General features: G+C 45.2%; 1 protein-coding gene across 5 annotated transcripts in view; it reads right to left on the bottom strand.

The window, feature by feature from the left end:
- GTF2IRD1 (GTF2I repeat domain containing 1) overlaps positions 1 to 27,030 on the bottom strand; it is a 174,956-nt gene that overhangs the window by 43,377 nt on the left and 104,549 nt on the right. For all 5 annotated transcript variants that reach the window (XM_029912499.1, XM_024207724.3, XM_024207722.3 and 2 more), the window contains 8 exons: positions 26,069 to 26,252; positions 22,210 to 22,235; positions 19,072 to 19,192; positions 11,070 to 11,107; positions 9,242 to 9,322; positions 5,282 to 5,371; positions 3,744 to 3,797; positions 564 to 629 (listed from right to left, as the gene is read on the bottom strand). In XM_029912499.1, the coding sequence (XP_029768359.1) occupies positions 564 to 629; positions 3,744 to 3,797; positions 5,282 to 5,371; positions 9,242 to 9,322; positions 11,070 to 11,107; positions 19,072 to 19,192; positions 22,210 to 22,235; positions 26,069 to 26,252 (660 nt within the window). The remainder of the gene's footprint in view (positions 1 to 563; positions 630 to 3,743; positions 3,798 to 5,281; positions 5,372 to 9,241; positions 9,323 to 11,069; positions 11,108 to 19,071; positions 19,193 to 22,209; positions 22,236 to 26,068; positions 26,253 to 27,030) is intronic.

Genomic DNA, 27,030 nt, shown 5'->3' with positions numbered 1-27,030 from the left:
GCATTTTCCCAGGAGAAGTGGGAAGCACTTTTGAAAATCTGGACTCAAATGAGTTTCTCAAGGATACACGGTGTAAGAATGGAATCCAGGTTTCCTGGCTCTCTGTCCAGTGCTCTATTCACTGGACCACCCTGCTGTACTCCACTGATGACCTTTTACAATCTCCCCCCCCCCCCCCCCAATACCTTGGCACGCTCCAGAGCAATCTGATTGAAACGGCTTCCTGACATTTTCAAACAACAGAAAAGGAAAATACTCCAGCCCTTTTCCACGGTGGTAGAAAGTTTGTGGGTCACTGAGGCAATTCATGGGCAGGTAGTAGCCAGCTAGAGAGGTTTTTTTTCAGGAACACAAGAGGAAGAGTTGCAATAGCAAGGTCCAGTGAGAATCCCAATGCATTTGTAAGCCCAGCAGATAGCAAATGAACAAATTAGACTTCACGTTCAGGCAACAACCGGTTTGGAAACAGTAGGTGACAGCTCTGAACAATTAGCTAAATTCTTAGCTCCCTAAGGCAGAGACCGGCGCTCAGCATTAAGAATGATGGCTAATGAACATCTTACCGTATCGCGTGTTGAACAAAGTTTCAACTTGTTTCCTCAAATGACTTAAAACGTCACCTAGGCCATCTGGAAAACAAGAGAAACACACTGACAAATAAACCACCTCTAACCCCAGGGACGTACAATAAAGCTGTCGGGTCAGCCCTATTCTCCACTGACCTGGAGAGGCCCTCTTAAAACCTCTGCTCCTTTAAAGCCAGTGCCATTCCTTGCAGCAGCTGCCACCAAACTCCATCCGCACCAGGAATGGGGGAGCGACATCATGAAGAGTCACTGGCAAGCCCCACAGCTGACAAAAGATCAAGTGGCTCTTGTGACCAGTGAAGCTGATCTCAGCTCCCAGGCAAGATGGGTTTTCCTAGTCTCCTTCAGCCCTAGGGCAACATCGGAGACTCGGTGCTATAGGTTGACGGGCCAGGTGTTTTTCAGAGGCGGCAGTACTGTGTCAGATCATAGCGTGCACTGCATGATGTGAATGGAATCACAGAGGGGTAGGAAGGATTCCTCAATTACGTTGTTTTGCACCTGTCTCATTCTTGATGGTGATATAATTTATTTCTCCCGTGCGGTTTTATTTATTTATCTATATATTGATATCCTTTCATCTCCCTGTGTCACACCCAGTGGAAAGTGTCATGATTTTCATTCATATCGGCTCTTTATTTTCACAAGTATGTTGTTGTTTTAAAATGGCTTGTTTCTTTCCGTACATGCTACTGGTCGATCTCGTCATATTTATGGCAACAGGATTTCTTGCTGTTATTATCCACTCAGCCCAATACTTTTGGTTCAGCTGAGTTCCTCTTGCTGACTAATGGCGGCAGAACAAAAGCACCATAAGCTCAGGCACAAACACGGGTAATTGTTTGTTTAAAAATGTCTCATCCACACAGTATCAGGTTAAAAATTAAAAATTCAGATAAAAGTCAATTTACCAACAATGTAACTATTTAAGAGAGGTTAAAAGACGGTCTCTGTCCTTTAATTTTTAGCCATATAGTCCACACAGTCAACCTATGGCACTCATTCCCATGGGATGAAAAGTACAACTGGGTTCAAAAAAGAATTAGATAAGCTCATGGAGGATAGATCCATCAGTGGCTATTAGCCAAGATGGCCAGGGATGCAACCCTATGCTCCAGGTGCCCCTAAACCTCCAACTTCCAGAAGCAGTGACTGGACGACAGGGGATGGATCACTCGAAATTGTCCTATTCTGTTCATTCCCTCCGAAGCATCTGTCACAGGCCACTGTCAAAAGATAGGATACTGGGCTAGACGGACCATTGGTCTGACCCAGTATGGCTGTTCTTATGCAGGAAAACATCAGTTTTGGAGATAATTAGAAAGGAACAATGGGATCAAAATGAACCCATTCAAAAAGATGCAGTGCCATATATTTATTATTCTAGTTTGTACTACAGGTCCCAACTGAGATCAGGGCACCATTGTGCTGGTGCTGTACATACACAGAGCAGACACAATCTCTGTCCCAGAATGTTTACAATCTAAATAGCCAAGACCGACAAAAGGTGGGAGGAGAAGCAGAGGCACGGAGGGGAAGTGGTTTGCCCAAGGTTACACAGTAGGTCAGGGCCGATCCGGGACTAGAACACAGGTCTCCTGACTCACTCATCGGTGCTGTACCTACTAGACCATAATGCCTCTCCGACAAATAATATTATTATATAGACTAGAATAAACTGTATGGATAATTATCCAGTCCTCAAGAATTAACACCGCCATTTTCAGGAAAATAAAAAGGGGTGACCTTCGATACAAGGCACATGTGACCTGAATCAAAGTTCACACCACTCTCACATTGTTCTGTAATCTCTCCGTTTTCAATCTCTCTCCCTTCACTCCAACACAACACATGACTCATTTTCCAAGCCTGAAGACTTCATGTTTGGACCACTTAGAGATAAACAGGCCTATGACACAACACTGAAACAACACTGAGAAGTTGTGCTCCAAACCCTGAAGAATTGTTTCTATTTTTGTTGTTCATTTAGTCTCTGGTCCAGCGGCAGTTAGGAAGGCATTCCCCGCCTTCACTACTAACCTCCACGCTACTCTGTGGCCAGATGAACAGCTGACTGGGATGGCCAATATTTCTCACCCTGGGGAGCTGTACAGCCTCTGCTAATTCAGGGCTTGCTCCTGCATCATTTAAGTCAACGGGAGCTTTGCTACTAACCTCAGTGAGCACACAATCAAGCTCTTAGTGACATGACTTGGACAGACTACCAATAGTAAAGGATTTAATCAGACAGTGCATCACTGCAATTTATACTTAAAAAATAACCCCGAAACCTGCAGCTGATACCATAGGCACTGAGTCCGTGGGTGCTCCGGGGCTGGAGCACCCACGGAAAAATATTGATGGGTGCTCAGCACCCACCAGCAGCTCCCCGTGGCCCCGCCCTGCCCCCCTGCTCCAGCTTACCTCCACCTCCTCCGCGAGTGCGCCGCTGTGTCCTGCTTCTCCCCCGTCCCTCCCAGCGCTTGCGCCGCAAAACAGCTGATTCACGGGGCAGGGAGGGAGGGGGGAGGAGGGGGAACGCGGCGCGCTGGGGGAAGAGGCGGGGCCGGGGATTTGGAAAAGGGATCCAATAGGGGCAGGGAGGGGGCGGAGTTAGGGTGGGGACTTTGGGGGCGGGGTTGGAATGGGGGCGGGGCCAGGGGCGGGAGGGGCAGGCACCCACCGACACCAGAGAAAGTTGGCGCCTATGGCAAGTAAATTTGCTGGGATCAATTCTCAGCTGGTACAAACTGAAGTGATTTCACTAACGTCAATGGAGTGACGTTGATATACAACCAATCAGGATAGATCTGACGATCTAGTCATTGAAATACGGAGATGCGCTTCTAAACAGTGTGGCTGGGAAGCTAATTACCTTGCCAAGAATTTAGAAGGTCCACCCAATGCAGTCTGTCTACAGCCATCTGTTTTCTCTTGTTTTATACTCAGATTGGGAGCTCGCTGGGGCAGACTGTCTTTTTGTTCTGTGTTTGTACAGCACTAGCAAAATAGGGTCCTGGTCCCTGACTGGGCCCTTTGATCATACAAATCATAATAAATAATAAAATAAAATACAGCTGTTTTAATCAGGCTTTAAACAAACCTGAGATTCTCAGAGGATAAGCTGGCCTGCTTTTATTACAAATTCACTCTTACCTTCCATCGGCTTTTCTTCGTGTCTTAAGTCCTGGCTGGGCTCTTTATCTGAAACTGGAAGGAAAGCAAAGGTTTAGCAGTTTCTCTTGCATAAATCAGTCAACGTTCCCCAAGACACCTCAAGGAGCAGGCATGAGAATTTGCTTGAGGCTAGAATGAGGGATGAAGATACAGCCAGATGCGCTAGCTAGCTAAATGGAGTATATTCCTCCTATGCTGGGAAAAACAGTCCAGTGTATAGCCAGCATTTCCCGGAGAACAGAACTCACAAAGCAGAGAAGTTTGGGGACTGCCCCCCCCACCCCCACTTCAGTCAACAGAGCACAAAGCTGAGTGACACAGGACATGCCTTCTGGTCCATCTTTCTGACAGTCTGTAAGGGCACTGTCTGGTCCCCAGCGAGCAAGGGGTTTATCTAGGCTCAGATACACATCTCCTTTCACAGGTCCCCAGAGCAAAGGCTATAAGAGGGGCTACTTAGGCTGTAGAGAGCTGCCTTTGGGGAAGGTCAGAAGAGGTCTAGGTTGAATCCGGGCCACAACCTTTTCTCGTTAGTCTCTCTCGATTACATTCAATGATTCTGCTTTCATGTTACAAACATTAACCCTCAAGGAAAGGCCCTTGCTGACTGTGCTTTTTATTCGACTGTTTTCCCATCTTATTTTGCCTTTCACACAGTGCTCATTACGATTCCTTCTGGCTTCTGCAAATTGCCAGCCACATGTGCCATGAAAACCAAGGGGCCTTCCCTCCCAGCAGCATGTCTTCTCCACCTAATGGGGCTTATGGCATGGGATCTTACATCCATTTCGCCCCGTGGAATGTCCTTGAACAAAGTCACTTCCCCTCTGTCCCTCCGATTCCTCTCCACCTGTTGCCTATTTCGTTATTATGGTTATTTATTATTGCAGCACCTCGGAGCCCCGTGGTGCTAGGCGCTGTACAAACACCACAAAAAACATACTCCCTGCCCCAAAGAGCTTACATCTATTTTTAGATGACGAGTCCACGGGGCAGGAACTGTCCCTTACTCTGTGCAGCACTTAGTACAGTGGGATCCCAGTCTTGGCATTATTGTAATATAAATAATAACAATGACAATATTTAAATATGCCATGGGGGGGGGGGGAAATAAACAAATATTTGACACACTTCGCCTCTGGATTATCAAACGTGTTTTCTATTGGACACAGTTAAGGCGGCTTCAGAGCAACAAGGCTACATGTTTAGGCCAAGACTTTTAGTGACAGAAGCCTCTTAGGCTCCTATTTCCATATTTGTGCTCTTAAATGAGTGACCCAATTTCAGTAGTGATGACCACCCAGCAGATCTTACTGGTCAATAGGAGTTGCTGGGTGCTTGGCAATTTTGAAAGGTCAGAACACTTACTGATGTGTAAAACTGTGGAATTAGGACCCTGACTTTAGGCTCCTATTATTGTAAAGCTTGGCCTGAAATTTGTACTCCATTTCTTTTTGGAGGTTTGTAGGATTTCCGAGCTTTCTAATTCCAAGCAGTTTATTATTTTTTTTTATTACCTGTTACTGTTTCTAGCATGTAGTTGGAATCGTCTGAAGTCATGCGGCTGGTCACTGGGTCATGCATTTCATCGGAACCGGGGGATCGGTCTGTGAACAAAGCACCAAAGACAGTTCTGACAGCCCAGTCACTGTCCCTGGAAGCAGACTTCAGAGCTTTATGGTCCATCCACAAGAATTCATGAAAAACTAACCTACCCAACATGAGCCTCTGCATGTTGCTTTGATAAAGGATGCACTTACACAGTCACAAGGGCACGTAGGACCAGAAGCAGAACTACTCACACTGGTCCACAACCTCAAAAGTATTTAGGCATCTAATTCCCATTGAAATGGGAGTTAAGCGCCTAAATATCTTTGAGGATCTGGGCCACAGTGTCTGGAATGTTTTGATGACACCTCTGCTATCTTTCTCCTATACACTTTAACACTTGTAAGAGGACATCAGAAACATCTATAAAACCCACTCCACCTTCCCAAATTGGGGAAAATAGCATCATCTGCAAAAGTTTCCTCATAAGCCTCACAAAGGGTGAAGACCAAAAATGGCTTCATGATGACTTAATATCTAGACGTCCAATTCTGGCTTAAAAATTTAAGGAGGCATTCTTTTATGGAGTGAGGCAGCGAGTTGGTGGAATGGTCTACCTGAGGAGCGGGCGGTGGAGTCAAGCAGCATTAATTTTTCTTAGACGTATGCCCTCTTAATTTAAGCCTGTCTCCTCTAGTGTTGGCCTCTCCAATGCCCTCAAAGAGATCTCCAAATTTAATTTTAAAATAAACCTTTAGCTACTTTAAATACTTCAATCAGGTCACTACTTAATCACCTCCTCTAAGGATAAATAATCCAAATTTCATCAATGTTTCCTCCACCGTTTTATTCATCATCTTCCTTGCCCTAAACTGTACTCCCTCTAATTTAACTATACTGGCCTTCCATTTTTATTACCTTATGTGGACTCTGAACTCCAAGTGTCATCTAATCAGGGCTCAAAAACTAGGATAACTCAGTTTCCTTAAATTTATATAAAATACACCTATTAATGCCAGCCATTAGCCTTCTTCTCCTCCTGTTACATGGCAAGCTGAAAATGTTTGCTCTAGCAATATACCCGGATCCTTTTTCCTTCCTCTCTATTAACTATGGGATAGAGTCCGCTCTCATTAAACTGGTGTAAAATCCAGAGTGACTCCATTAACTTCAATGGAGTTGCATCAGATTAACACAGGTGGCTCTAATTCAGAACCATCTGAAGTACAGCTAGCATGGGCATTATTTCCAACCAAGAGCGTCACCTCCCAGTTGGACACATTCAAAGTCATGCTCTTGCTCTGATTCCCTCAAGGTTACTATGTAGTTAATGCTTGTAAAACACATTGAAAATCCACCTTACTAATCACCTCTTAAGATGTTCCTACCATTTGGTGCACTACCTAGCTAAGGTAACAACTCTATAAATACCAGCCCAAGAAATAGCCTTCCTCAGGGAAACTCGTAATCTCTCCTCTTTACTCTCCAAAACCCAGTATTTTCAACGCTGCTGTCCCCATTATGGCCTGTGACCACTGGCTCCTCAACAACTCTAGGACCCAACGCAAGAAAGCACTTGGGCCCAGATCCTCAAAGGTATTTAGGTGCCTCTCTCCCACTGAAATTAATCTGCATTAGGTGCCTAGGATCTGGGCCTTGGGCAAGTGCTTAGGTCCCAGTGATTTCAATGGGATTCAAGCATGTGCTTAGCCGCCCCTCCTGAACAGGGATGCTTTCCTGAACTGGTGCCCTGGTCAGGAATATAAACATTTGAGGTTTGAGATCTTCCAATCTTATACAACAGACAGGAAACAAATTAGGTGATGTTTGTGGTCTTGCCTTCAGAAACTATTTACCCACTTTGCTGTAGAGGATCCCAACACTGACTGTTAGCCCATCAGCTTTTCCGGGTGATCCTCTCCCCAAAGGTCAGTGGCTCATGAATGCACTCTGGGTCCAATCCTGCATGTCTCCTTTCAGCCCGTTCTCCACTGTCTACTCCAAAACGACATGCTTATTGTGCTGGATCACACCTGACCCAACTTGCGTTGTCTACCTGCCCCCTTCCCCTGACCCAACTGATCCATCTAATTCACTCATGCACAAGTTCCCCAAAACAACACTCAAGAGGCCGGGATAGCCAAACACCAGGGCTAAAGAAAAGATGGGAGACCACATTCTGCTCTCAGTTCCACAGATATAAATCCATGGTAACCCGCATAAAGCCAAAGGGGTTAATCTGGAATTACAGCCGTGTACCAGATTGCCCCCTTGTGTCAGGACACAGCTTTTCAGGGGTTCTTCCTTTCTAGCACCACAATGGTCTGGCACTTCTGTGGCCTAGCCCTCTGGCCAGATCAGCTCTCCATCTAGTCCCCTTCCGGCATTAACAGAAAAGAAGCCACATCTGAACTCAAAATAGCCACTTGGGCAGTAAAGACCATAACTATATCTTCACAGAGAAAATCCTATCAAGGGGAGAGGTCTGGTCAGGCCAGGTTACTTGGGTTAGGACAAGGAGAGTGAGCCTTCCCTGTCCCGGGCTTCATCCAGAACTGGCCCCTTGGAAAAGCCGCCAGCCTTTTTTATCTGGCCTGATGGGCCCTCATTGACCTCCGCCTGCTGCCAGCCCCACTAAGTTCCAGAGGACTACGTCTCACTGGTTCTGCCTGGGGAACCCACTCTAGGTAATCCCTGGAGATCTGAAGTCATTGCTCTTCCCTCCAGCAGGACACCTTCTTAGGGTGGGTCATGCCAAGACAGGGGGCAGCAAATGTGTGCTCCACTCTACCAGTGTGACTGAGAACAATTCTAGACCCTGCTACGTTTAGTACTGTGTGTGTGTGTGTGTGTGTGTGTGTGTGTGTGTGTGTGTGATTGAAACAAGACTATCTAGCATATGTGCATCACTGATTGCTCACTGGCAGCTTGGTAGCCTTACAACTGGTTGCTTGGAGCTACTATTTATTCACTTGTACAATGATAAGCCCTAGCCAGATGCAGGCTGCAGAGACGTCACCAGTGGTCCTACAGGGCATATCAGCTAATGAGAGACAGAAGCGACGATAGAACACCAGCTTTTAATAGGCTCATGATCCAATTACACCCTCAGGAGCCAATGCACAGTGCTATAGAAACGCGGAGGCCACAATTTAAAGAGATCAGCCTAACAGCATTTTTTTCACACTGGTGCATCCACCCCATAGGTGTTCATCTCCAGAATAAATCGACAGAGACAATTTAAAGTGAGGTCACTTTAAAATCCCTTCCAGACCCACTCCATATTCTTCTCCAATAGGCTGCAACCACTGTTTCCAATTTGCTCCCTCTAAAAGCAAGAAGGTCTATGGCTTTCTTTGCACAGGGCTAGGAGTCAGAAAATCTGGATTCTAATCTCAGTCCTGCCATGGATTTGATACGTGACCTGGGACAAATAATTTAACTTTCTGTGTCTCAGTTTCCACCTTTGTAAATGGGGACAGGGATACTCACTGGGGCTCGGGTGGAGAGCACAGGGACAGAGGAAGGCAATGGTCACCTATCATCTCAGTGCTTCTTGCTTATCACCAAAGAGCAGTGTTAGCATCCGCTCCAGAAGAGTCTGCTCCCAGCCTGCTTGGCCAGAGGTGGGACAGGGACAGGGTGAAAGGCATAAAATGAACGGACACAGAACAAGCCCTTGGAAAAACAAAGCCCTGTGTTATCCCAAAGGCCTTCCCAAGAAATCAGCTAACTTCTGATGCACAGCTGGAACTTGACTTTCGAAAGGGATTTGGGGGCGAAATTCATCCTAAAAGAAAGTGAGATGAGGAGACATCCCAATTTCCTGCAACCCGCCTTTCCCAAAGCAAAACCTTCACGCAGTGCAATCTAAGGCCAATGTTCTTTGCCTAGATATTTCTGAGCAATTCAAAAGTTTTAGATTTTACCTGGAACGGTGATTTGAATGATGTCCAGCTCATCTGGCTCTATTTTGATATGTCTGATCCCACTCAGTTCTGCTGAGGTACCTAGCAAGAGAAAAAAAATCGGAGGCATGAAACACAGTAACTGGCCACTATCAGTGCACGGGAAGGAAAAATCCTCATTGCCCGCATGTTAGATTCTAGACAGTAACCTATGGCTAATAACAATGCTTAGCATTTCACCCATAGGTCTCAAAGCACATTGCACATGTAGGTAACCATCACTAACCCCATTGTATAGACAGGAAAACTGAGGCAGAGAAAGGATAAGGCTTTGTCTATATGAGAAAACTGCACCAGTTTAATTTAAATCACTTTCTAAACTGATTTAGTTAAATGATCAAACCCCTATATAGATGTTCTGATTTCAGTTTAAGAATGGCTTATTTCACTTCATCTTAAACCGATTCCTAATCGATTTAAACCAAAGGCTACATCCTCACTACGGGGGGAGGGGGTCGATTTAAGATACGCAAATTCAGCTACGCGAATAGCGTAGCTGAATTCGACGTATCGGAGCCGACTTACCCCGCTGTGAGGATGGCGGCAAATCGACTTCCGCGGCTCCCCCGTCGACGGCGCTTACTCCTACCTCTGCTGGTGGAGTAGAAGCGTCAATTCGGGGATCGATTGTCGCGTCCCGACGAGACGCGATAATTCGATCCCTGAGAGATTGATTTCTACCCGCCGATTCAGGCGGGTAGTGTAGACCTGCCCAAACTGAAGTAAGCCTGGTTTAAAACCACAATAAGAGTGTGTTCATAGCCTGTTGCACCAGTTTAACTATTCTGGTTTAAAATTCTACTGGAAACAAACTAGGGCAACTTCTTCTGGTAGAGAAGGCCTCAGTAAATAGGGCTCCAATTCAGCAGCACATTTAAGCATGTGTTTAAGTCCCATTATCGTCAAAGTGTTCTGCTGCATCAAGGCCTGCCCAAAAGGCCATAGGACGAGTATCTCTGCTTCCCTGTCTGTGAAATGGGGAAAATACTTACTCACTTATCTGCCTCCAAGGGGTATTGTGACGATCAATTCACGTCAAAAAGGTTTCAGAGATGTGTCTAAAGGAAGCTCGCTAGAAAGGATCCTTGACTGTAATTCACGCTTCCCACTAGTATATGAGAGCCACAGTCTGTAGGCCGTCAGGGCACAGAATGAGTCTGGTCTATTTTCTCAGGCTTTTTCCCACCATTATTCAGCTTACTCTCCTGGGTAGGTATTCTTGTTAATTATCTTTTGTATTTGTTTTAAAATAATGATGCATTCCCACTCAGATGGGCTCATTTTAAAGAGGGAGCATACGCCCATCTGTGTGTGTGTGTGTGTGTGTGTGTGTGTGTGTGTACGCACAAGACACACAAAACATCCCTCATACAGAGATTCACAGAATTGTTTATTGCACATCAAAATACACAATATAGAAGGCACTGTCTTCCCCATGACATATCTCTTCCTATAAGCTATTCAACAGAAGCATTCAGAGATTCCAAGCCCCACACAATGGAAAGTATAATACACTACGGGGAGCCGTGATAGGCAGCAATGTTTGCTACACTTTTGTCATTTGTATTGAAAGGTTTCATTACAACAGCCATAACTGCAGCACATTGCTGGGAGAGTGTGCACTCAGCAAATGCATTTCATGTGGCATGTCATCATCTCAGCCAAAGAACTGGAGAGTTTATCTGCTTCCCGGGGAAATCTGATATTTATTAGAAGGTACTAGGCCTTTTTCTTTTGTCCCTCACCATTACACTTTTTCAGTAGAAAGCAGCAATTATTTCTTGCTCACCTGGTTCACAGTCTTCAGAAACACTACTCTTCTCAGACCTGACAAGGAGAAGCAGACAGGAGACATGGTAAAGGAACTATGGCCTGGTCTACACTAGGACTTTAATTCGGATTTAGCTGCGTTAATCCGAATTAACCCTTCACCCGTCCACACTACAGAGCCAGTTAATTCGAATTAAAGGGCACTTAAAATCGATTTCTGTACTCCACCTTGACGAGCGGAGTAACGCCTAAATCGATTTTGTTAATTCGAATTAGGGTTAGTGTGGCCGCATACCACCGAATTACTGTGTTTAAGTTAATGGGGTAGTGTGGCCGCACACCACCGAATTAATGTGGTTAAAAACCGAATTAAGGTGCTTAGTGTGGCCGCGCACAATCGAATTTATACAACCTGTTTCCCAAATTCGAATTATCTAAATTCGGATTAATCCTGTAGTGTAGACATACCCTATCAATGGATAGCTTAAAAAAATACATGCTTATATACAGTGCAGTAAATAGACAAAAGAGGGGCATTTTCAAGGGACTGAGAAAAAACTAGCTCCAACTTCAATACTTCCTCTGCATAAGGAAAAAATAAAGATCCCACCCTGACGATCCTAGCAGCAGAGCACTCCCGGGCTCCAGTTGAAAGAATTCATGACAGCTCTCAGGGTTTCTGGTGTCAGTAAACCATTGCAAATTCCCTTCTTTAAGGCTTATACAACTCGTCAGCAAATCAGATCATTATAATACATTTCATAAGGAAGTGAGAGACACACTCCAGGATGGCATGGTGCGGCACAGACGGTTTGTCTTGCGTGAGTTTTGGATGGGCAATGCCACTTAACTTACCAGCGTGACACGTTTCTGCAGTAGAGGTTTTCACTGGGGTAATTACATAGGTGCAGCTACTGCAGAGGAAATGTTTGAAAATGTTCTTAAGATAGATGGGTCTCAAATCAAGCTCAGTTTCCCCCCTTAACAGTGCTATTATATATCTGAACTTCTGGGAAGATTCAGGTACCATCCTTCACATCTGAAACCCTGCAAACATTTCAAGCATTGCCATGAATGAGATCAATCTTCTGGCCAGTGACCTACTGGAGGCTAAAGCATGCATTGTCTTGGGTTTTTTAGTAACCAAGCCCCCTGGGTTCTGAGTCCCCACTCAGTCACATCAGTGCAAACCAGGAGTAAATCCACAGATCTCAATGAAGTAACATCGATGTAAAGAAAGAGGAGAACCTCACTGAGTTTTAACAACAAAACTCAGGTCTACACCGCAAACTCGCATCAGCGCAGCTTTCCCCATTAGCGATTCTGGTGAAGATGCTTTAAGCTGATGGGAGAGAGTGCTAGGTCTTCTGCCCAGGACTCGTCGTTTGGCTGAATCTGCACCCACCGAAGACAACGAGAGTGGCACCATTGACTTCCATGGGAACAGAGTGAAGCCAGCCAGGAATGCTTTTGAAAATCCCTCTCTAAGGATGTAAGGATTTATATGGAGAGCAAGGCTACCCACAGCTATTCGAATACATGCTAAATATTAGAAAAAGCAAACAAGAGTTTTTGGAAGTGACGTAAACCCCTGGGCTTCAGGGCGTTCGGCAACCTGTAACGAATGGCGCTTAGGAGGAAACCTTCCCTGGTGCAGATTATCCCATAATTGTCCATTTGCACCTTCCTCTACAGCATCTGGGGTTACCAAATGTCATAGACTGGATGACTAGTCTATGTTCCTAACAGGGGAGCACAAGTCTCTGTACGCACACTACACACAGATATGGATTTTTTCTATTAAAAAAAATATTTATATTTTATTTAAAAATATACATTACCAAAACATTGTGGGGGGGGGGGTGGAATGTATGATCAAGGCAAGTTTTGCATCTCCACTGTAATTTAGGATTTCCTATACAATATGCTGAATTAACCCAAGTGGGCTATAATTCACATAGCCTGTGAATTCAACATACATGGCTTGATTATGTTCTCACTTAGACCCGTGTAAGTCAGCAGTAGCCCAGCTGAACTCAATGGGCTAGTCAGTTAGAGCCCTGTAAATCCAGAGTGACCCCCTGACTCCACTGAGCTTGTGGTAGTGTTTCACCAGTATAACCGAGTGCTGAAGCTGGTTCAATAGATCTGGGAGTTATATTCGGGTAAAACCAAAGGAAGTCAGATCAGAATAAGGCTCAGTACAAATAGCCTCATGATTACGCCGCAATGAAAACAAACTCAAAACTCGAAACCCTGCTCTGGTTGGTATCCCTCACAATCATTACATTCAACTTAGAACCATCACCAAACTCCGCTCCAGAAAAAACATCATTTTTCTCCAAGATTCTCTAAAGCTATTTTACCAAAATGTGTAAATCCTGACTGACACTACTAGAATCAGAGTACAGTAGGGATGAAGGTGAAGACAATTCAATATTAGCAGGTGTTCAACATGGACTGCAAGCCCCCAGATTCGCTTGCACGTTGGAGAATGGCAAATTCCAGACGGTTTACTGACTCGGATACTGTTGCACAGTCGGATAGAATACTCAGTGGTAGATTTTCTTAGCAAAATGTCTTAGGGGCAGATTAGCAAATTAGCTCCACATCCCTATTATCTTGTCACTGTTCTGCCTGCCTGTTTGTCTTCAGGTCGATTTAACTGTATTTTTATAATTGCGGGGGGGGGGGGGGGGGGGGGGGGGGGGATAAAGTATACTAATTGCAGAGAAAAATTCAGCAAGAGGAAGGGATATGTTTTCCGCTATTGACATACAAAGGTTGATTTTCAGGGGTGCTGAGCACTTAAAGCCCCTTCTGAAGTCAACAGGAGCAGTGGGCGCTCAGCAGCTTTGGCGATCCGGCCTAACCAGCTGAAGCCTGATCACACACCCATTGAAGTCAATGGCTGGTTGGCTAACTGAAGTATAGTTCTGTAGTTAAGGCACTTGCTTGGGACTCCAGAAACCTGGGTTCAATTGCGGCTCTGTAACAGACTCCCTATGTGACCTCTGTCAAATCACTTAGTGCCTCTGTGTCTCAGTTCCCCATCTGTAAAATGGGGATAGCGGCACTATCCTGCCTCCCTGGGCTGTTGTGAAAATGAACAGTAACAATTTCAGGTACTATCGTAACGAGAGCTGCGTAAGCATCCATCTAGACAGAACAGCCAAACCCTGATTAACATCAGCGGTGCAAGATCAGGTCCTAATTTGCACTACCCGTTATGCTCTCATTTAGCAAAGACTATGCATAGTCAAGTAGACAATAGAGCTTTTCCATCTATGCAATATACCTACCTATACAATATACCTATATAATAATATACCAATATAAGGAAAGGCCCAATCCAGTGCCCACTGACGTCAATAAAACCCTTTCATTGACTTTAATGAGTGAGCCCTATATTTATATATCAATTCTTAATTTCAACAACTTAATACCAGTATAATCAATTCATACAGTGTATCACTTCCTTTAGCAATATACATACACTGTGCAATCCAATACCACAACTGAAATTACAGACTCCCCAGCTGCAATTGTTCATCTGAGGCCTGATTCAGCAGAACGCTTCTTAAGCATATGTTTAAGTGTTTTGCTGAAGAGGAACATGATCGCTCCCAGGCTTAAAGTTCAGCATGTGCCTATATACCTTGATGAATACTTGCCAAAGCGCTGTGACATTGTGATGTTGGATTCTGCTTGTAAGAGGCAACCTTTGCCTGAGCCACATTTCTTAAACCTGGGGTGGCAGTCAAAGAAGTGGACTCCTTTGCAAGTTCTAGCACTTGAACAAGAAGAGCAAAGGCCTGACAATTTTCACAGTTTTTGAAGACTTCTTCTTGCTCCAGAGACTTTTTTCCAAGTTTCTTGCTTGGCTGAGACTAGTGCAAGAGTATCCATCCCACAAAAGTATGCGAAATGGCACGATACAGAGCATGAGCCAAATTCCACTCTAAGCTCTGTCCGCTTCCCAGCGCCTGTTGCCTTGAAGTCAATATCATCACACAAATCTACTCCTGGTCTCCGGCGCCGAAGAATACGGAGAATGTGACTGTCAGGTGTTAAGAATTTTGGATCAATACATTCCTTGTGCTAAAATACTCTGATAGTTCAGCGCTCAGCATGTGACAGCAAGCTCTGGACAAAGAGGAATTGATTCAACAGCAGCCTTTTCAGTCACGTGTTCCACATGTTTACTTATTTCCCCATTAGACCCTCACCAAAGCAACAAGTTTATCCATTCTTGGAAAATACAGCCTCGTCCGCATGCAACGGCTGTCAGCTTGACCTAGGCACCAGGGGCTGCCGGGCTAAAGCATGAACTGCAATTGACCAAGCTAAAAAGCCAAGAGTCTGTAGCTGCGGGCTGTAACAGACTCATATTATTTATGAATCTGTAACACATAGAAGCAGGTGGGTCACATCACACAGTTTAGTAAAAACAATGCAAAAGGCTGTGTCTCTTCTCTCTGTTTTAAGAGTATCTTAATTAGGTTTAGCTTTCATCTGCTCCTAATCAACTTCAGCAAATAAAATATAATACCACCTAGCTCTTGTATTTAAATAAGCCTGGTTTAAACTAAAATAAGAATGTGGACACAACAGCCTTTGGGGCCAGTTTAAGTGAATTTGATTTTAAAATCCCACCTTCAGTTAAACTGGATCAACTCGGCATGCCCTAAGTACACCAAGCAGCACTCACTAGTCGAGCGTATGTGTCCTGTACAGGGCATCATCGTTATTACTTGTGACACAGCAATTCACAGGCAGGGCCAGTCCCTGCCCTCAGCCGTAGTCATCTCAGGATCTTTGTAAAGACCTTTTTCCTGTGGGATTCACTATCCATCACAAAATTAAACAGGATGTTGCAACCAGTGCCAAACGCCCCAAAGCCTTTAGGGCTAGAATGTTATTAACCTCAGTGGGTACGTCTACACCACACACTAAGCTCAGGTTTGACCCCCAAGCGCCCCTTCCATGCACACACAAAGCAGTCTGACTCGGGTCAACAAGCACTCAGGGCCAGGTCCTAGAGCAGAGGTGGGCAAACTACCCGGGCCACACCCGGCCTGCGGGACCCTCCTGCCCAGCCCCCGAGCTCCTGGCCCGGGAGGCTAGCCCCCGGCCCTTCCCCCACAGCCTCAGCGCGCCGCACCACTGGTGCAACGCTCTGGGCAGCGCAGCTGCAGAGCTGCAGCCTGACCCAGTGCTCTGTGCTGCGCAGTGGGGTGGCTGGAGCCGCGCCGCCAGCCACCGGTGCTCCAGGTAGCGCGGTAAGGGGGCAGGAGGGGTTTGATAGAGGGCAGGGGAGTTTGGGGTGGTGGTCAGGAGGCGGGGGTGTGGATAGGGGTCGGGGCGGTCAGAGGGCAGGGAACAGGGGGTTGAATGAGTGCAGGGGTCCCGGGGGGACAGTCAGGAAGGAGGGGGGGTTGGATGGGGGAGCGGGGGGCAGTCAGGGGCAGGGGTTCCAGGGGCGGTCAGGGGACAGGGAGGGGGGCGTGTGTGTAGATGGGGCAGGAGTCCTGGGGGGGCCGTCAGGGGGCGAGACGCAGGGGGCGGGGGCCAGGCCATGCCTGGCTGTTTGGGGCAGCACAGCCTCCCCTAACCGGCCCTCCATACAATTTCCAAAACCCGATGTGGCCCTCAGGCCAAAAAGTTTGCCTGCCCCGTCCTAGAGTCTTGCTGGGGGGAGAGCAGAGCCCCAGTCCCGCTGAGACTGGGGTCCAAGCCTTATGTTGCAGTGCGGATGCAGCTCAAGCTGCAGACCCAAGTCAGGAGGTCTGCGTAGTGAAGTATGAACGTGTTGGCATGGAAACACCGCGTCCACCAGCCCAGCTCCCACAGGCCTGGGGTTAGCCCCAGAGCACCATGGGAGTTTTGCCCTGGGCTTCACTGGGACCAGGATTTCACCTGGCAAAGCTGGTTGGGCATGTGGGAGGAGGGAAGTGGGAGTCGGCTGAGCCCCCAAACGGGGTGTCACAGAATAGCCCCTATCCCCTGGCACACCCCGGGGGCTGTGGAAGGAATCACACCCCTCTGGGGTAACACCAGCACCCAGAGCGCTGCTCTTCACTGAGGGCTGCAGCCACATACCGCCATGTACCTGGCGTCTCAGCAACATTAAGCTGGTCACACACCAGAACATCTCTCCCCTTGCCGTCTGTAGTCACATGCCACTACATTTACACTTCGTTCATACAGAGTTAATACCTAATCAATAGGTGTTATAAGAATATCACAGGCATACATCATGTGTGTTACACGTGGTTACACATGCATCACTTAAAGTCTGTGAGGTCAATAGTTTATAACCATCTATCAAGCCTTCAAGGACAGAATGAACCTCCGTGAACCAATGAACCACCATGATCATCTAGGCTGACCTCCTGCACATTGCAGGCCACAGACGCTTGCCCGCCCACTCCTGGAATAGACTCCTGGCCTCTGGCTGAGTTACAAGTCCTCAAATCATGATTTAAAGACTTCAAGTTACAGAGAATCCACCATTTACACTAGTTTAAACTTGCAAGTGACCCGGGCCCCATGAGGCAGAGGAAGGCAAAAAATCCCCAGGGTCTCTGCCAATCTGACTTGGGAGGAAACTTCCTTCCCGACCCCAAATATGGCAATCAGTTGGATCCTGAGTATGTGGGCAATACTCAACAGCCAGACACCTGGGAAAGAATTCTCAGAGTCCTCCTCATCTAGCGTCCCATCATCTGCTGCCCTCTATGAATTTGATTAGACATTTGTCAAAACACCTTTCAATCAGTTATGAATGTACCCTTCTTATCAAGTGTGACCTGTTAGACTGCAGCCTGATGGTGAATTTTTAGACCTACTTTAGGCATCTCAGATAATTCAGGAAGGAAATCTTTTAGCTTGTTTGCACACAGTCGTGATCTGACCCCTTTTGTTCAAACTCAGTGGTTTTTATCTCTTTTTTTTGGTATCAGCTCACAATATCGGGATGATCTGATTTCTCTAGTGGTTTGCTAACGGCAGCAAGGGTGGGCACACCATCAAAGGTGAAAAATTAGCCCCTTGGTTTTCATTATGGTGTTAAAACAAAGCACTTGCAGTTACCACATTACCAGCAACAGCATTCGGTGCCTTCCATCTCACTCCCCTTACTCATGTGCTTTCCAGATTTCAGACGGCTGCCAACAGAGGATTGCAGAGCATGCGCCAAACTCACAGCATGACAAAAAATATATCTATCTTCCACTTGTAGCAACCGCGTCTCTGGAAATAATCTTTCCAGTGCCAACAGTGTGCTCAGCACTGCACAAGTGACAAAAGAGAATACAGTCTCTGCCCTGAGGAGTTTGCAATCTAAACAGACAGGCAGCACAAACTGGACACTACACCACACTGAAAGGCTCAGACATGGACCTAAATTTGGGGTAAATCCTGAAGTTCTTATTCAGTTTTCACTCAGGCAAAAAAAACTCACTTCCTTTGACTCCCACATCTGGTCCTGAGTGTGTACGGTAAGTGATATTAAACCATCTCTCTTATCTTACACAGACACGCATGCGCGGAAGAGCTTGGGCTAACTGAGTGCATACTTTTCACTTTTTGTTTTAACATTCTCCTCCCCCCTGGATTTCCCAGCATTGCTGTGACTAACAGCGACTCCCTCACTAGCCTCGTGCATTAAAAGCCTGACAAATGAAGGCCGATTAGACTTTTTCTCGCTTACAGCTTTACTAGTAACGTCAACCCTACTGCACCAGGTTAAAAAAAAAAATCCTACGCATTTGAAATGGGAAGGTTTCCAGCTCCCTTGCTGCATAGCATTTGAAACCAATGAAAGACACAGTATATGTCAGAGAGGCTATGATCAGTGCTTCCACAGAGCAAGACTCTCACCCTCATTGTGAGCAGAACCTCACTCCACCAGCGGTTCAAGTGGACCCCAGTGGGGCTGCACATGGGCTGAGGGGGTCACAATCTAGCCTCTAGTCATTACGGAGGAAACTGCTTAGGTGGAGACGAAAGCCACATACCTGTTATTAGCCTGAGAAGTCCCTGCCAGGTCTAGCACTGCCATTCTGTGTGGTTCCGGAGAGATTTCCCCCGATGGGCTGGAGGGCTCCAGCTTGGTAGGATCTTTGGTAAATTTACTTCCTGGTCCCAGTTCCGCAGCAAGGTTTTGTAACGAAAAGCACAACCAGAATTAACCACAGAAGAATCTGAATGCTAGCAGCACTGCTCACTAGACTACACGTCGTTCCTCTCCTGGATTTACAAAGCTAGTCAGCAGCTTGCGATGCAGGAAGAGTGAGTGCCTGGGTTACGTATAAAGGGTCTGTCAATACAGCAATCAGAGGGTGTGACTTGGACATAACGCCCTAGCTTTAAGCTAGCTTCAGTCCCGGACCAGAGGGCACTTCAGTGTGGGCTGAACAAGCCTGTCTGGAACCCTGGGTAATTACTCACGGGGCAGCCTGCACTGAAGCAAGTGCTGCTGGGCTTCCTGCTCCTGGACCTGAGCGGGCCCGATTAAAGTGAGCTCGGGTAGGTCTACTCAAGCAGCAGTCGCCCCGTGACTGCAGTACAGACAACCCAAAGATACGGGGACACCTTCTCTCGGTTACACTGTAGCATTAGTATGATCTAGCGCAGGAAATTCTGCTTGGTAATTGCCTTCCCGCCATTCTAGGAGAAAGGTCCTTCCAGCAAGAAGAGATGCAGGACCTCCTGGGAGGTGGGCACCTTTGCATTTGAGCCAGACCTCCTCGCACAGGGATAGCTAGTTAGGGTAATACTACTGAATGCAGCGAAAGGCTTGAGGGGAAAAAATCCTCAGGAAATGTGTTACGGAGGCAGTTTCACTAGTGTTGGCCGGGAGCAGGAGGGTTCCGGTGGCGGGGAGGCAGGGGACTGCATTGAGGATGACTGCCATTTACACATGCCTCTCTCGATGGATCTTCTTTTACCAGGCCTTCCTATTGTTTTTGGTCCTCCATGTCTCCTCTTTCAATTCACCGGGATTCCTCACTTCTCCGGGGGCAAGTACCTAGAAGATGAATTCAGTTCCCAGGTGCCGGTATGCTGGGTTCCACCCTCTTCCCTTCCCGGTGAATTGTTTGATATTATTGTTGCATAGCCTCAGGTGGCCCGAATTCCTGAGCACGGGAGTCAGGTTGGGAGGGGCCCAGTGTGCATTGCGTTGAACAATCTGACACAGTACGGCCAGTTCAGAGCTTAGCACAGATACAAGTGGGCGCCCTGTAGGGAGGCAAGGCACAGAGCAACCACGAGCCACACAAATTGACCTACAGGCCAGTGGTGTCCTGTAGGCTGCTACTTGGCCAAAGGCATCACATTCTACTTTGAATCAAAGTGTTTTCTAATCTGTACGTGGTGAGAGAAGAGGCGGGGGGGGGGAGGGATCGGCACCATGGCCTGAGCATATAAAATCTGCCCCTTGTGCGTGAGAGAGAAGGGGCGTGACAAATTGAGACAAGGAGAAAAATAAGCATTTAGCTGCCATGAAAACCTTCTCTTTGCCCTTCCCCTGCTCCTCAGTAATCAAGCTCCAGCAATGATCTTAGAGATGAAAAGAGCACTACGAAGACAGCAAAGGAAATGAAAATCAGGTGCTAGAGAGCAGGTGGATGGAGACTGGAGGATTAGCTAGATCTGGGGGGAAGGAGGGAGCAGAATTATTCTGACAAGCTGCACAAACCAGGCAGGTGTCTCATTATCATCTGTAATACTTGAACTTTACTCAGCTCTAAGTCACATTGCAGCTACCTCCTTTTGAAGCGTGTACAATCTATGGCAATGTAAAGTCCCTTTTCCTTTAGGCTCCAGCATGTAAAGGAGGGCAAGGCTTCGCAATGGGAACACCAAGCAGCATGGAGCATTAAAGATGCTTCCCACAGTTCAACTGGGTCCTTCCCGTGCACCAAAATCTTGCTCTTGCAACAATGAAGCTGCCCAGGGAGCCGCAAAAATAGGTTTCCTAGGAGCGGTGGGTTTTTAATTAAATGTTGAGCAAAACTGCAGTGGAAACCTTGGGATACTTTGTAGATGGCAACTTAAAGTGCAGCTCCACTTCGACAAAGCGTAAAGTAAAAATGGCACCTCCTTACTCAGCAGACCCAGTTCTTTTGTGTATTCAGATCTGCTGACTTTTTGCTTCTGTTAGCCTTGCAGAGACCACACAGCTAGGAGGGAGTAAGCTGGAATGTGTTCCAATCCTGTGCAACAACAACGGAATTGTTTCCTAATTTCCAGTCAGTTACACTTGCACAAACCCCACTGTAGGCAAAGGGGTTTCGTGGGTGCTAGGGAGGGCTTACCAGCAACATAACAAGGTTGTACAGGTGCCATTGAAGGGTTAATGTGGCTTGTAGAACCTTTATAACTGGCGATAAAAGCACCCAGCTTGACTCTCAGATCCCAGCCTAAGTTTGCAAAGCACTTAGTTAGAGAAAATAAGTTTTTACTTGTAAACAGAGCCCATTGGGTCTGAAATCATTGGCAGACAAACATGACCAGATGGTGCCATTTTTACAGTAACTTTTCAGATATACATCAGGTTAAGATAGGAAAAAGCCACTGGAGCAATCTTTTGGGTGTCTTTTCATAGTATTTTGAAAGGAGCGCTCAGATCTTACTAATATATGCCTCGTTTTATTTGCTAAAAGTTGCTTGAAATGGCGTCTCTTTCATATTACATTGTTCGCAGTACAAGTAAAAAGGAGCAAAAGACAAAGCCAAGTAGTTAAATTGAAGTAGTTGGGTATTTATATGCAAGGGAGAGAGAATAACTTATAAATGGGAATCCACAGTGTGTGTCTTCTGCCTTGTAAGTACAGTTCAAATATTCCATGGCTTTCTAGGGGTGAAATTTACCTTGTGCACAAAGCCAGCTCATGGCCTATGCACGACTTAAGTCTCACTTCAGCCCTATTTGAAGGGCTAAACTTAGACTTAAGTGGTGCATAGGTCCTATGCATGGAGTGAATTTTCTTCTGCTTGTGTATATTATGTAAATAAGGTTTTATCCTTGGTGAACACAACTACATATGCCCTTCACTTATGGCTATTTATAGATTACATCATTTTAACTCTATTTCTGTGTGTTCTCTTTCACTTCACAGACAATAAATCAAAGAATGTTATCAACGTACCTGTGAAAATTCTCTCATCAAACATCCTAGAAGGGGGAAAAGAAAAGAAACAGGAGCATCTAGTGAATGAATTTCAGATATCGTTTATTAACAATATATTAAGTAAGAATCATGTTGCGTTTATTCGTTCCTTTTCCTTGAAAAAAAACAACCACCACCCTGTATTTTCTTGTGCAAATCCAACAACTAACAACATGTGTCTTTCATCTAAAGCACCTTAACATCTGCTTCTAAGTCATGCTCTCCATTTTATTAACTGTATTAAATAAAACTGTTACTTTCTGGCTTTAGCAGAAGGCCATGGGGCCAAGACAGTTCAAGACGGCTTTTAATTCTGCTATTCAGTCTAGACCATTTACCATTATGGCAGGAATATTTGCATTCTTGTCCACCTTTTGTAAATATGCAATTTTGGGACCATTGTTAAGTTTCCTATAAAAACTCATCTTAAGAAAGTGTTCACTAAGCTCAGTCCAACAGCTCTTATGTGAGCAGAAAGAAAAACTTCCACAGGAGCAGCTATCAATAGACCACTAAATGACTAAATTTAGGACTGAAGAATGTTTCTCACTGTCGGCAATTCACCTTATGCCCACGACCCTAAAAGAATTTAGGTTTCTCTCTGAATACTAAGATGCTGAGGTTTCTCTCTGAACACTAAGATGCTGACCTAGCAAATCATTTAAGATCGTGCATAACTTTAAGCATGTGAGTAGTTGCACGGGGCCTGATTCTTTGTTGTAAGGCTCTGATCCAACAAAGTACCTAAGCATGTGCTTAACTTTAAGCCAACAATGCCAGCCTCCATTGCCCACCTGTTATATTTATATTTTCAAACAAGCACCTTCATGCTTTGTCCCATGCTACCCGCTCACACTTCAGAGCAGTTCCCCCAAAACATCTGCAAAGCCACCTCCCAATCCTCCTTCAAATCCCTCTTTAAAACTCTCCTTTGTCATACAACCTACAATAAAACCTAACAAAGGTTAGGCCACTGGTGCGCTGGGACCACTACCTAGCATGCTGACTAATATGGTGTCATCTTTTCCTTGCACTCTCCCATCCATCTGTAACCATCTGCTGTCTCCTGTCTTAGATGGGAAACGATTTGGGGCAGGAACTGTCTTTTTATTCTCTGTTCGTACAGCATCTTGCACAGTGGGGTCCTGTTCCATGATTGGGGCTCCTAGGCACTATTGCTATACAAATAAAATGATAATAAATAATAATAATAATAGCAGCAGCCTTGCTGGATTGGGGCCTGACTTTGCAGTGTTTTACACCCCATTTGCACTCATTTTGCATTGGTGTAAATGACTACAAGGTGCAAGGCAATGGAGAACTAAGCCCCTTGACTCCATGGGATTACACACACACTTAAAGTTAGGCACGTGTTTAAGTACTTGGTTGAGTCAGGGATGGGTTATTTTGTTTTTCCTTCTTGCTCTAATTTCCAATAGCCTTGGCTTCACTTTCGGTCATTCTTTCAACCTTCTACCAATGCATTGGAAACGACCGGCCTTAGTTCATAACGACATGTTACGATTAGAGCTGGTTGGAGAAACTTCGATGGAACCTTATTTTATCAGAATATGCAGATCCATCAACACCAAAACACTGTGCAAAATCAGCTCTTTTTCCCTGAGATTTTGTTTTGGAAGAAAAACGGGGAAAAGTTCCAAGCATGTTGAAACGTCCCGTTCTGATATTTTCAGAAATGAAACAGTCCGACTTGGTTCATTTTTCTGAAATTTGGTATATTATACACTACAGAATTTAAAAAAAGTCAAAACTGAAAATTAAAATTTTGTCAAAAATCAAATGTTCCAATTGACTTGAAACAAAAATATTTTCTGAATTTTTCTTTGGAAGCATAATCACGATTTTCAGCTTCCATTCCACTTCAGCATGAAGCCAAATCTTGGAATCTAAAAATCCGTAGTGAAACAGAACCTCTATCTTCAGCACAGGTCTAGTGACAAACGAGTGGACATACTGCTTTAAACTGGGGTGTCATTATTCACTGCGTCTATTGATTGGGGGAGAGCCAGTGCACTGAAGTGTATCTATTTTCTAAAGGAATCACAATGGGCCACGAGATTAATAAACTATTGCTATGTGCACTGCAAAAGAACTGGGGAGGAGTCCAAGCTGCATAATTCAGATGTGGATTTTTCTAGAGGGGTTGGCACAAGGCCTCTCTCAAAAAAGGACTAATCTTGCCTCATCTACAGCCCCTCATCCTACATAAGAACAATTTCCCGTGACATGAAATAAACAGGAGTCATCGTACCAGTTGATTAAAGGAAAAGTGGAGAATTCATGACTGGATTCACTGATTTTTCAGCTGGAAATTGAGTGGCAGTAGGCGTCTAGAAATTCAGATCTGGCACTGAGGTCCTATTTCTTTGATGTTTTTATAGCCCTAGCACCAAGGGATTCCAGCCCTGATAGGTGCCTTTGGACACAATAAAGAACACTAATCTAACAACACTGCATTTTGTAGGTGCTAGCAAAGGCTTTACTAAGGGAATTATTGAGTTTCCTCAAAAGAACTTGTAATTAAAGGTGTGGTTTTTGTCTCCCTCCCCCCAATAAAGGGAGCTTTTGTTGACTACAGAAACCAGCAGCTCTGAGTAAGGATGAAAATTATGTTAAGAATTTTCTCTGTTTCAGATGAGCCCAAGAAGGGGGAAACAAAAAAAGGCACATTGGGGAGGGAACCTCACAAAATGATGAGGAGAGGAAAGATTGTTAGGGCACCAGCCTGAAACTTGCTCCACCATAAACCTTGGGCAAATCCCTCTGCGCCTCAGTTCCCCACATGTACAATGGGGATAACAGCACTGCCCTGCCCCACGGGCGTGATACACATCATGATTCCGAGGTGCTGAGTACTATGGTGATCAGCTGACCGAGCTAGATAGGAAACGTTGGTGTCCCTGCTGGAGAGATGAGGAGGGATTATATACACTGAAAATGATGAAATAATTGTGCAACTTTCCACCTTATTCCTATTCTAGTGCAAAAAGTAGAAACCACTATAAAAAACACAACATACCTGCGGTTATCAGGCAAATAAGTAGGGGGGAAATTACCATATATATCTCAATATGCACTCAGCTAGCACAATTTGAATTTGTCATGTGTCATTTTGACAGCCTACTTAATGTGCAGGCAGATAAAACTCTTGAAAGGTTTAAGCTAATCTAGAGCCATTGTCACAAGCATTTGTGACATAACATTCGTGGTTTGTTATTGTAGGGATGATTATAAATACTGGGCAACTGGGATTGATTTGGTTTTTGTTAAAAGCAAAAAAATATTGAGAGCGCTGGAAAAAACAGTGAATTGGGGGGGGGGGGGAAGATATCAAAATCCACATTTCTGTTTGCAAAAAACAAAGTAATTATTTACATAGCATGTGGTAAGTCAAGTTTTAGGTCTATTAACCATCACAGTTAGTTAAAAAAAACAACAACCACAACCACCACCACCACCACCCCCCTCTGTAAAACCATACTGGAAAAATCTTTTCCCAGGTGTTGAATCTGCCCCATGTCCTTACTACTCTTTCATTCCCAAACTGATTCCAGGGGAACCCATCTCTCTGCCTCCAGTGGAAACATTCCTCTGCGTGGAAGTTTGTTTCAAACACAGAGTGGGCGAATAGAAAAAGTGATCCAATATTTGCTGCCATTATGTAATTAAAAAAAAAAAAACCAACAGAATACAATTTTCTGGTTACTATTTAGGAACTAAATTTAGAACAGAACACTACCTACACGCTCACACAAAACAGGTAGACTAAAATGTCATCCATGTCACCGCTTTGAAATATCTCTGATTAGCTGTGTACCTTTTAATGACAAAGTGGATGTTGTGCCTTTCCTCCAGGATTCGTTTGAGCTTGGGGACACCATAGGTACAGGGTCGTTTGAAGGGTATTTTGTCAGGGATCCCAATTATTTCTACTGCCTCTGGGTCGCAGGCAATCTTCCGGTATGGCACGGGAACCATGTGGTCCAAACCCAAAGCTTCAGCTGAAAGGTTAACAGATGGCTTTAATTTCCAACTGGATTTTTTTGTTTTTTTAGAGAAGACAAAGAGAAGGTGAAGACAACGTAATTCAACAAATTCAAGTAGATCTACAAAACAGGTACATGTCTGCTGTCCTACTATCCTCCTTTTTCCAGCAACAGAGCCCCGGGCTCCAAGCTTAAACTTATCCCTCGTCACTGCCAAAAGTTACCCCTAAGTGAGAAGTTAAATAGAGAAATAAAGCAAAGGACAAACAAAATCTAAACTAAATTTAAAAAATGCTGAGGTACATCTCACGCTACTCAAATCAGGTGACGTACAGAGGTACCTTGAAACAGCAAACACCACCACCCAGGAAAAACCTGTGCAGTCTTATAATGGAACATATAGAGCTGGGTGGACCCTGTGACAACTTAGATCAAGATACAGAAATCAGAGATGCCTCACGCAAGCTTCAGCACTACCGCTATCACAGCCAGCTTTTCTCTGGAGGTCACCCACTTCAGTACTGACCAAGCCCAAGCCTGCTTAGCTTGTGAGATCTGACAAGCCCACGGTACAATAGGGTATAACTACAATAACCCTGTTCTTCAATAGAAAGGACCACAGAAAGCACACTCGTTCTTCATGAACTGAGGCCATTGAATCTATTCCATTCATGACTGATTTAGTTTGCTTACAGATGCTCGCCTGGCTAGAAGATTAAGGAAAATAAACCTATGGGTTTATTTAAAAAGGGGGATTCATAATTTAACACCACAAAACAAAGCCATTTATGAG

This window comes from Terrapene carolina, unplaced genomic scaffold, assembly GCF_002925995.2.
Source record: "Terrapene carolina triunguis isolate 2854851 unplaced genomic scaffold, T_m_triunguis-2.0 Scaffold231, whole genome shotgun sequence".
In the NCBI taxonomy this organism is placed as follows: Eukaryota; Metazoa; Chordata; order Testudines; family Emydidae; genus Terrapene; species Terrapene triunguis.
The sequence above is the reverse complement of the archived record's forward strand: the minus strand, read 5'-3'. Positions and strand labels throughout refer to the sequence as shown.